The sequence below is a fragment of the Pinus tabuliformis genome, chromosome 4_1 (assembly GCF_031772625.1).
Source record: "Pinus tabuliformis cultivar Carrire ecotype Pingquan chromosome 4_1, CPIR1, whole genome shotgun sequence".
NCBI classification, from domain to species: Eukaryota; Viridiplantae; Streptophyta; class Pinopsida; order Pinales; family Pinaceae; genus Pinus; species Pinus tabuliformis.
In genome coordinates this window covers 944,913,940-944,926,429 of record NC_142303.1, presented here as the reverse complement: position 1 = coordinate 944,926,429, position 12,490 = coordinate 944,913,940, and the positions used below count along the sequence as shown (strand labels likewise).

Genomic DNA, 12,490 nt, shown 5'->3' with positions numbered 1-12,490 from the left:
ATCAATGTAACCCCACTTCGCTGCACTGCAGAATATTTGGAAATGACAGAAGACTTTGGCGAGGGAAATCTGATACTAAAAACTGAGGGGTTCCTCAACCATGTGGTGCTTAGAACTTGGAAGGATTATGTCCGGACTCTACAAAGTTGTGAGTTTTTAATGCCACTAGCCGAAGAACTTAATATGGTGAAGAAATGTGTTGATTCAATTGCTATGAAGGCTTGCACGGATCCCAGTCTCTTTGGTTGGCCAATGACAAAGGGAATGGGGATGCAAGGGATGCAGAATACTAGAGGAGGTGTTATTTGGAATGGAATTAATGCAGGAACAAGACAAAGAGGGGAACTATTAGATTGGTGGTATGAAGATGTTGCTGAGTTGAACTTACCCTTCTACAAAATAGTAATATCCGCAATGGAAGCTAAAGGAATTAGGCAAGAGAGAAGGCATCTATACTCAATGAAACTGAGAAGAATGATGCAAAAGGTTTTGAAGTTATTGGTAACGGTGACCTGAAAGATGAGGACAACACTCATGGCAAGGAAGATGTTATTAGTTCCAACCTCAGTCATGAAAAAGAGTTACTCTAGATGATCTCCTTTATAGCTTGAACATGCGAATTTAGATGATCTCCTCATACGAGCTACTCTTACACCGTTGAAGATGCATTTCAGTATGTTAAAATGGCCCATGGTATCACAAATCCGAACATGGGTTTTGCTTTCCAAGTATTACATTGCCAAAACAAGGTACATGTAGCTCCGATGAGTCCTAGGTCTTTGCTAAGGATGTATAGAATGGCCCCTCGTTCTTCATATGATTCTTTACATTTAGTTACAAATGCGGTCAGTAAACCTGGTGTGGATGCATTGGATTCCAGAGGTGCTTTTATTGTACACATACCATCTGCAATTTATGTGCGGATTGGACAAAGTTATGACTCTGTAATGGAAAGGATGGGAAAGGTTGTTACTTTGCAGGTTGTAAGATATGAAAGAACTGAGGGTCCAATTGTTATTATTGAGGAAGGGCATGAAACTGATGAATTCTGGGATGTTCTTTCCAAAGCCCCTATCTTATTTGATGATTACAAGAAGACAAGAAATAGTGTAGGTAAGGATGTATTAGGAAGCTTCAACTCTGGCAAAGAGGAGGTTGATGCAGCACGCAGGGTGGGTGTTGGAAACAAGAGAGTAGAACCATATGATATATATTTTGAGTTGTTCAGGAGAGAAGATATAGGAGGGGTTCTGTCACCATTTTCAATATCAAGTTCAGGAGCTGAAACACACCTTCTGGCAAGAGAAAGTGGCTGGGGTAAACTACGATGCAAAATTGTGAGTGATAGTGTGAAAGAGTTCATTAGAGCTTCGAAAGAAACTGGAAACATAGCTGTTTTGGCCTAGATTTCATGTTGAAGCAAGACAGATAAAGGCAGAAGGCAATTCATATAAGCCAAGAGTTGATGGCTATCTTGAATACATATTATACTAGTGTTGTTATGGCCTTGATAACCACAGTAAGGGTGGAACATCTCGGCCTAGCATAAATTGTATTAAACAATCAAAGAAAAAGTGTTGGATGACCACATACAAAGAGAGGTTGTTTGTGTCATTTCATTGTGAAACTCTTATATGCTCAATGGTTTGTTGCACTTATCATATACAAACAACGAAAGCATGTCGATAAGTTTGGTTCTCCTTGCCACAGACCACTTGATGACAAGGCCATTGGAACACGGTTCATGTATGCTCCCTACATCTTAGAGGAGCTTTGATTACAGATGACATCGATGTTATATGTGGGATTTTCTATAGAGAGCATAATGCAAAAGCATATGAAAGCTATTTAGAGACATGCTGGTCCTAGTAATCGTGATGATCTCTTCTCTCACAATTATGTACGGAAATTAGAGAGGGATATTAGACGGTCGACATATGAACTGGACTCAGATGATGCAGTGAGTGTTAAAATATGGGTTGAAAATCATCGAAGCAAGGTATTCTATTACTAGGGTTTGTCATATGATACTGATGCTTTCATTTTGGAAATTCAAACAGAGTGGAAACTACACCAAATGATTCGTTTTGGAAATAATAATCTATTAGTGGTGGACTCAAGTTTTGGGGTTAAACAAATTTAAGCATGGATCATTTCTGCAAGTTTTTCAAGCCATGATGTTCACAATTGGATGAGAACACTTCATGATAGATTTGTGTGAAGGATTCCTTGTGGAGGTTGAATGACTTTATTATTGATGGCACATTAATAAAAACTGCTAAAATTAGGGAATTTAGAGAATGCGCGTAGTTAGTGAACCCAGAAAGTATGTATCTATTGTTTGAATTATCAAAAGAAGAAAAAAAATATAGCACAAAAAATTCTATTGGATACATAGATACGTTATACAAGCATCTACCCACGAGTTGGTTGTTAAATTTCTACTAGCAAAGAATTTTAGTATGTTGAAGCAAGTGCATAGGGCCTATAAAGTCCCGAAGAGTTGAAACTTGCTCTGATACCATGTGTGAGGCTCCTTCCTAGGGTCCTCTAACTAAAACTAAATTTCTCAAATTTTAAATACAATAAATGGGAAATAACTTATTTCTATCTAAACATTTATATTATAATATACCATTAAAATTCATTTACCACAAATTAAATAAGTAAGAATTTCATTTCAACCATTTACATAAGTAATCAATAAACAGAGGAATACATGTTCCAATAGCTTAGTTGAGATGCTCCTGAGCTCCTGACTCTGTTGGGATGCTCCTCTTGACTACTCGACTGGATTTACCTCCCAGCCAACTAGGAAGTATTTCCTAGCCCAGGAAACCTCCACAGGTTCCCTAGCCCTCCGAGCCCAAGTCCAACTAGATGCAGTGTGTCCAAGTTAAACAAACACTCTCCTTCTCTCCCTTCTCTTTTCTCCACCTTCCTCCCAAAACAAAATCCTCCAAAACCACAACCAAAACCAAAAACCAAAACCAAGACCAAGGATCCCCCCCTCCTCTCATCATCCTTCCCCTTTTATGTCTCCTTCCCTTCTCCACCTCAACCACCTGTCATTAATGTCATAACTACCCCCTCATCCTTACATTTGACTTTTCTTACCATATCTTCTCCCAAGTAAATTTGAGAGGACATTTTGGGGATGAGATATGAATATATAATTTGGTAATTAATTGGAGAGGACCATATCTTCTCCCAAGTAAATTTGAGAGGACATTTTGGGGATGAGATATGAATATATAATTTGGTAATTAATTGGAGAGGACCATATCTTCTCCCAAGTAAATTTGAGAGGACATTTTGGGAATGAGATATGAATATATAATTTGGTAATTAATTGGAGAGGACCATATCTTCTCCCAAGTAAATTTGAGAGGATATTTTGGGGATGAGATATGAATATATAATTTGGTAATTAATTAGAGAGGACCATATCTTCTCCCAAGTAAATTTGAGAGGACATTTTGGGGATATGGATATTTAAATTGGAATAAATGGAATGAGACCATATCTTATCAAAATTTAAATTTGAGGAGGTAAGTTGGGAATTTAATAATAATTAAATTTATATTAATAATAAATTTACAGTTTCACCAATGTAGGTATGTACCAATATTTCTTGATAATTATAAGTCAATATTTTCAGGTAATTTAAACACTAGTAAAATTTGCATGATAAGATTAAGTAGGGCATTACAATGAGGAACCAGATCTAGGCAATGTAATAAATAGATGTAGAGAGCAACTAGCTAGTCGTTTGGGAGTAACACATAGTTTGACTAAAGGTAAAAATTAGTAGTAAGGATTTGACCAAGAAGGGTAACGGAATTTAACTAAAAATAAATAAATATATAAAAATATTATTAAATTAAATTTTTATTAATATTATAAATGAATTCAAAATTTTTAGGTAATAATATTATTAATAATTAGTATTTTAATAATATTATAAATCATGTATTTATAATAAGTTAACTTTAATGATGAAAAAGTTAACTTATTATAAATACATGATTTATAATATTATTAAAATACTAATTATTAATAATATTATTACTTAAAATATTTGAATTAATTTATAATATTAATAAATTTATACAACGAAATAATAAATTTTGACATCTTAAATGACCACGAGCCTAACTTTGATCATAGGCCTTTACTTATAACTCTCAATTTTGTCATGCATAGAGATCTCATAGAAGATAATCCTTATAGCCAAAAGAACTTAATCTTTGATAGAAATACAAACGATCTCTTTCTAAATGAATTAAAAACTAATTTGCTTCCTTTATCTAGTATAGACAACATAGAAGACCTCTATCATAATTTTACTACAACCCTCTCATATTCTATTAACAAGTTCCCAATTGAAGTTTCAAGTAATAAAAGAAATAGCAAAACCAACCCATGGTATGACAAAGATGGTAAAAGTGCGAGGATATCAATTAAGGAAGTTGTTGATGAATCTCTTAAAATTGGCAAGATATAAATATACAAAGCCCTAACTAAGAGGAAAAGAACACAGTATATTCATAAAAGACAAGAGAATCTCTTACACCTCTCTAAGGTAGCTCCTAAGAAATTTTGGAGGCAGATTCTAACTAAGAAAACTAAAGATAATAATAAAATTGTTTTACACGACTGAAATTCCTATCTTATGAATCTCCAAATGTCATGGATAACTTTGAAACACTACTCACAATGAAATAAGTTTTCTCATTAGAAGACATTGATTTTGGGATTAAAAACCTTGCAAATGGGAAAGCTAAGGACATTGAAGGTTACCAAGTGGAAATCTTAAAAATTGGAGGTCTTGTCCTCATGCCCCACATCCACAAGCTTTTCAATCAAGCGATCAAGCAAGGGTTCCCTAAACCATGGACTCAGAACCTCATTATCCATATTTTTAGAAGTGGGGATACAAATAACCCCTCTAATTATCTGACAATTATGAGCAGCCCTCTCCTAGCCAAGTTATATGGTATTATTTTGGAAAATAAGTTGAGCATATGGCTTGAAAGTGAAGGTAAGTGTGCTAAAGGCCAAACGGGTTTTAGAAGGAAGCACTCAACAATGGACCACCTCGTTACACTTAGGATCATTGTGGAGGAATGTCGCAATGATAAATCCAATCTCCTTTCTTTCTTTGTGGACTTTAAAAAGGCTCTCGATACGGTTCCTAGAAACAACCTATGGAATAGATTAGAAGAGTTAAAGGTTCCTTTTGAGTTGAGAGCTGTCGCTATAAGGTTATACGAGAATGTAATTGCCAAGTTAAAGAGAAATGAGGGGTGGTCGAAAGATATTAAGTGTAATATCGGAGTTAAACAAGGTTGCCCCCTCTCCCCTACCCTATTTGGCATTTACATCGACAAGTTAGAAGGTTGTTTAGATGATGAAGCAGGATGTGTTAGCATGATCTTAGCTGGGATAGTCATCATCCTTCTTCTTTATGCTGACAAAATTGTACTTCTCACAAGGTGCCCATCTGATCTTGATAAGAAACTTAGACTTCTGCTCTACCATGGGTATGATTGTTAACATTGACAAAACAAAAGTTATGATTATAAAATCCAAGAAGGACACTTACGCTAATTTTATGTATGACAATAGTAACTTGGAGGAAGTGTCTTCTTACAAGTACCTAGGAATTGATATTCATCACAAGCTCAACTGGAACTATAGCATTGAGAAAATGATCAATGGGGGCTAGAAAGCTTATTTTGGTCTTGAAAATAATTATAAAACAACAAACCTCGTAATGTGGGATAGAAAGGAGTTCCTCTTTGAAACTTTAGTCACTCTTGTTATCTTATATGGATGTGAGGTTTGGGGTTGCAACATCTCTAGATAATCCTGGAGAAAGGTTGAGCAAATCCAGAAGTGTTTTATAACGTATAACCTCAAAATTAAAAGCAATACACCCTATCCTATTCTCCTTATAGAAGTGGGCCTTTCCCCTATCGAGAGCCGAGCTATGACTAGGCTTCTGTTGTACAAGCACAAACTCGATAACATAGGAGACCATAGACTTCCTAAGCTAGCTTTAAATTCCAACCAAAACCACCTAAGGCTCAAACGAGGTTGGTATAAAGACACCATGGCCTGGTTAAACCATTGGGAGATCGATGAGAATGTTGCATTGCAAAACATTAATAACATTAAAAATATTGTTACTTCTAAGTTCAAAGAAAAAATGTGGTGTGAGAAAGATTTAGCAGCTAAAAGAAAATTAAAATACTATAAGGAGGTCATCAACCCCACCCTAGAAGATCAAAAGTATCTCTCTGTTTTAACTAGCTTAAAGAAGAATATTAATATATCTAAGATTAGAACGAACTCTCATGAGCTCCATAGTGAAATGGGTCATTGGGTAGTTCCTAAAACACCATGGATGGAAAGCATCTGCCATCTTTGTGACAATATGAACATCGAGGATGAAAACCACTTCCTCTTAGAGTGCCCCACGTACAACCACATTAGATCTCAGTTTCATAATCTTTGTTGCAATACTGACCTTCCTAGCCTTTTACAATGTCAAAATTATAGTGAGCTCGGGAGGCTTCTCTCCATGCTTTTTGAGCATAGGAATAAAATATTAAAGCAAACTAAATAAGTCATTTCTTTAGGTCCAATAGACCAAAGTTTGGTCTCAGTGAACGTTAACCATCATCATCATCATCATCAAAAATTTAATTTAATAATATTTTTATAAATTTAATTTCTTTAGTTAAATTTCCTTGCCCTTCTTGGTCAAATCCTAATTACTAACTTTTACAATTAGTCAAACTCGTTTTTACTCCCAAACGGCTAGTTAACTTCTCCCTACATCTATTTATTGCATTGTCTGGCTCTAGTTTTCATCTTACCTGAAGATGAACCACACTGGCTAGTTTGAAACGTGTCGATGAGATTATCTCTTATGTGATTTTTTCCAAAAAAAGTTGTTACAATTATTATGGATCACATAAGTCTAAATTCAAAAATAATAATAAAGATTTAAAAAATAAAAAAATAAAAAAAATAAAAAATAAATATATATATATATATATATATATATATATATATATATATATATATATATATATATATATATATATTTAAAATTTTACATAAATTTATAAAATTAATTTAAAATTTAATAAAATTTTAAATTTTAAATTTTAAAAATTTTTAATTTAAATTTATTTATATAAAACAATTTAAAAAAAAAATGATTTTTTTTATTAAAAAATAAAGTTGCCCTGACCCTCGCCTAGCTGGAGGCCACTCAACCTGCCATAGGGTGGCCCTTAGGCCCCTTCCTGGCTAAGGGCCGATTCTCGGAGTCGGCCCTCGGCCAGGTGGGGGCCTGAGGGTTGCCCAAGGTCGGCCGAGCGACCTAGAATCCAACTCAGCTGACCCTGGGCTAACCCTCAGGGCCCCACCTCACTAAGGGTTAATTCTTGGAATTAGCCCTCAGCCAAGCAGGCGTCGGGACAACTTTATTTTCAATTTTTAATTTATTTTAAATTTGATTTTTTTTAAGTTTAATGAGAAGATTTTTCGACGGAAATCACATTATAGTGTTTTTGTTGACACGTTTTGAACCAACGAGTGTGGTTCATCGTCAGGACAAGTTGAAGAACCAAATCATGGCTACAGGTTAAATAGGGAGAGGAAATTTTCCAACGGTTATATTTGACTAGGAAACAACTATTTTGACTGAGAAACGACTAAATTTGACTGGCCAATTTGGCTGGACTGAGTGAGAAGAAAAGTTATTAATGTTATGATTATTACCAAAATTATTGTTATATTTATTACGAGCATTTGAATAAAAGTAAATTTTGTATTCAAAATTTTTAGAAAATTAATAAATTAGTTGTCCAATTATAATTAAAAATATATAAATGGTTAGTAAATCATCAAGGAAGTTTTTTTTTTTGGCTACCTCAAAATTGCTAATAGGAATACTAATTAAATGAATATGTATATTGTGAAATAATTATAAAACAAAAATAATACATCAATAATATAGTATGGAAAGATATGTAAAAATACACCTTCCTAATTTAATATAAACATATAAATAAATAGTTAATAAGTTATTATGCAAGATAGTTTCGTTTATTATTAATATCATAAACATAAAATGTAAGAATTAACTCACAAGACTCTAACCTAATAGACCTATCTAAAATAAAAACATAAATGAATGATCTAATAGAGATTAATTTAATAAAATAAAATAAAATAAATTTTCTTTTCAATTATTTTATTTTCTAATTTTTTTTTAATAATTTTTAATTATAAAATTTGAAATTTGAAATTATAAATTTTTAATTATAAATTTGTAAATATAAATTTTCAAATTATAATTTTTTTTTAAATTATAAATGTTTAAAATACAATTTTTTAAATTATAATTTTTTAAATCATAAATTTTTATGAATTCTTAAAGTTTTAAAATATATATTTTTTTAAATTTAGTTTTATTTAATATTTTTTTAAATAATTGTAAATAATAAAATTTTAATTAATTTATTAAAAATTTTAATTAATTTATTAAAAATTTTAATTTATTCCATTTATCTGAAAATTATATATATATATATCGTTAAAAAAGGTAATTATTAGATTATAAATGTTTAAAATACAATTTTTTAAATTATAATTTTTTAAATCATAAATTTTTATGAATTCTTAAAGTTTTAAAATATATATTTTTTTAAATTTAGTTTTATTTAATATTTTTTTAAATAATTGTAAATAATAAAATTTTAATTAATTTATTAAAAATTTTAATTAATTTATTAAAAATTTTAATTTATTCCATTTATCTGAAAATTATATATATATATATCGTTAAAAAAGGTAATTATTAATTTTTTTTTAATTGTTTTTTTTATAAAGTTTAAATTTTATATAGGTTTACAATGACTTTTATTTTTATTTATTTTTTTAATTTAATATTTTATTTTTAACTTGTATTTTTTTCAAGTTTTATTCTTTTAATGGTTTTTTTATTCTTTTAATGGTTTTTGTTTTGATTTGTTTAATATATTTTTTAATTTTTTTCATTTATTTAAAAAAATTATTTTTTGTTTGTATTTAATATTTTTTATTGGTTTATTTTGTAATTATTTAATTCATTTTTACTTGTTTGTTTTTTGAATTAAAGGTTTAAAATTTTTCATTGGATTATTTTTTAGAATTTTTATAATTTTTGAGTTAATTTTGTTTGTTTCTTTGTTATATTTATATATATATATATAACCATTTTTTTTGTTTATTAAAGCATTAATTAACTATAAAAAAAAATTATAAAAAAATCTTATCCTCAAAATATTAATGTTATTTTTTTTTTTATATATTTTGCAAAAATAATTAAAAATTTCATTATAAAAAAAACATTCTAAAAATAAATAAAAAAACATATATTTTGAAATCCCTTAAAAAAACAATCATAGAATGAAAAACAAGAAATGAATAAGATACTTTGAATAATTGTTAAAAAAAAAAAAAAAATTGTGCACACTTAGGACATTAGAAAATTTCAAGTGTAAAAAAATGTCTTAAAAAACATTAGTGATTTTCAAAATTCACATGAAAATTACAAACATTTAAAAAAAATATCCACACTCAATACATTAGAAAATTTAAAGTGTCAAAAATAAGCCTTCTAAAAAAAGGGGCTAATAATGCATCAACACTTTCCAAAATCATTATTAAAATTGCTAACATTTTAAAAGAAAGGTTCATACTTGATACATTAAGAAAACTAAAGTGTTAAAAATATTCTCCAAAAAAAAAAGGGGGGGAGTTGATGTTGCATCAGCACTTTTCAAAATCAACATGGAAATCACTAACATTTAAAAAAAAAAAATCATAAGAAAATTTAAAGTGTCAAAAATATGCTCCCAAAAAAAGGTGTATTTTGAATCACCACTTTTCAAAATCAGTTGTTTTTTGCTACCTCAAAAAAATGGGTACTAGGTAGTTTTCCCTTTTGGTCGGTAACTATGTTCAGGGTTGATTTCTATATATAGACAATCTTTGTCACAATGCGACATTCAAACATGGTTTACCATGGTTGATTTTCATATTGAGACAATCATTGTCAAAATGCAACATTGGTTGATTTTCATATTGATAAAATATTTGTCACAACGTGGCATTAGACCATGGTTGACCATGATTATAAACCTAATGGATTTATATTAAACTCAAAGATTAATATTATAAACCCTATGAATAATATTATACCCAAGGGATTGATATTATAAACCCAAGGGACTTAATTCTAAAACCCCAAGGAATTATAAACCCAATGGAATAATATTAAACCCAAGCGATTATTATTATAAACCTAATGTACATAAACCCTAACATAAATATTATAAACCCAAGTGAATAATAAACTCAAGGGATTATAAACCCAAGAGTATAATATTAAACCCAATGGATAAATATCATAAACCCAAAGTTGACCATGGTTGACCATGGTTGCTTTTCATATTAACACAATCTCTATCACAATGTGACATTGGACTATGGTTGACCATTGTTGATTCTCATATTGAGACAACATTTGTCGCAATGCGACGTTGGACAATACCTGGTCATGGTTGACCATTGTTGATTTTCATATTGAGACAGTCTTTGTCACAATGCGACGTTGTACCACAGTTGACCATAAATGACCATGGGTGTCACAGTGTGATGTTGGACCAAGAGACAATCATTGTCACAATGTGACCATGGTTAACCAAGGTTGATTTCCATATAGAGGCCATCCTTGTCACAATGCAACGTCCGAACATGGTTGACCATGGTTGGTTTTCATGTTGAGACAATCATTATCACAATGCGAAATTGGTTGATTTTCATATTGAGAAAATCTTTGTGACAATGCGATGTTGGACTATGGTTGACCATGATTACAAACCCAATGGATTTATATTAAAGCCAAAGATTAATATTATAAACCATATGAAGAATATTATACCCAGGGGATTGTTATTATAAACCGAAGGGAATAATAAACCCAGTGGATTATGAACCAAAGGGAATCATATTTAAAAAATAGATAAATATTATAAACATGAGGTTTATAAACACTAAGATAAATATTATAAACTAAAGGGATTTATATTAAACCCTAGGATTAATATGATAAACCTTATGAATAATATTAAACCCTAGGAATATGAACCCTTACATTGATAAACCCAATGGATTAATTCTAAAACCCTAAGATATTATAAGCTGAAGGAAATAATATTAAACTCAAGGGATTAATATTATAAACCCAAGGTATATAAACCCTAAGATAAAGATTATAAATCCATGGGAATAATAAACCCAAGGGATTAAAACTAAAAACCCAAGGAATTATAAACCCAAGGGAATAATATTAACCCGAGGGATAAATAATATAAACAAGGTGTATAGACCCTAAGATAAATATTATAAACCCTTAAAATAAGCATGGTTGACGATGGTTGACCATGGTTGATTTTCATATTAATACAATCTTTGTCATAATGGGATGATGGACTATGGTTGACCATGATTGATTTGCATATTGAGACAACATTCATCACAATGCAATGTTGAACAATGGTTGGTCATGGTTGACCATGGTTGATTTTCATATTGAGACAATTTTTGTCATAGTGTGACGTTGGACCATGGTTGACCATGGATGACCATGGCTATTCCAATGTGACGCTAGACCAAGAGACAATCTTTGTTGCAATTTGATCATGGTTGTTGACCATAGTTTACCACGATTTGCTATGGTTTACCAGGGCTGATTTCCATATTGAGACAATGTTTGTCACAATGTGACATTCGTTGATTTTCATATTGAGAAAATATTTGTCACAATATGACATTGGACCATGATTAACCATGATTATAAACCCAATGGATTTATATTAAACCCAAAGATTAATATTATAAACCCTGTGAATAATATTATACCCTAGGAATATGAACTATGGAGATTAAATTCTAATAAAAAAGAATCAACTATACAGTTATTATAATCAAAAGGAATTACCTACCACGAAAAAGACGACTAAATATTTAGAAAGTGTGGGTGATATTTATATAATAATGTTTATCTCTTTCCAGAAATATAAATATGTTGTCTCCCATATTTCACTTGAAAATTATAAAAATGTTTTGTTAGCTATATTTATCTAATGAACTTAATTGTTATTATTATTTTTTAAATTAATAGCTATGAATAATATAAACTCCTATCATATTGATTTATAAACAACTATGAATATTGTAAGGTTTTATTTTATAGATAATTAAGATAAAATTTTGATATTTTCTTAGTGGCATTCTCATTTCAATTTTTTTATGACCAACTTCTCTGCAACTAGTGGGAACTTCATCTCCGAAATTAGAATTGTGGGATTTAAGTAATCTTCCAATTGAATCCTAAATTTATATGAGTCGACATTTTATACAA

General features: G+C 30.4%; 1 protein-coding gene across 1 annotated transcript; it reads left to right on the top strand.

The window, feature by feature from the left end:
* Positions 1–797: 797 nt before the first annotated feature.
* Positions 798–1,406, top strand: LOC149179252 (protein-tyrosine-phosphatase MKP1-like). The gene has a single exon (XM_089422403.1). The coding sequence runs from the start codon at positions 798–800 to the stop codon at positions 1,404–1,406; it is 609 nt and encodes a 202-aa protein (XP_089278529.1).
* Positions 1,407–12,490: the final 11,084 nt, after the last annotated feature.

What these genes read in the sequence shown, in the direction of transcription:
- LOC149179252 (XM_089422403.1), top strand. Translation starts at nt 798, where the DNA reads ATGGCCCCTCGTTCTTCATATGATTCTTTACATTTAGTTACAAATGCG.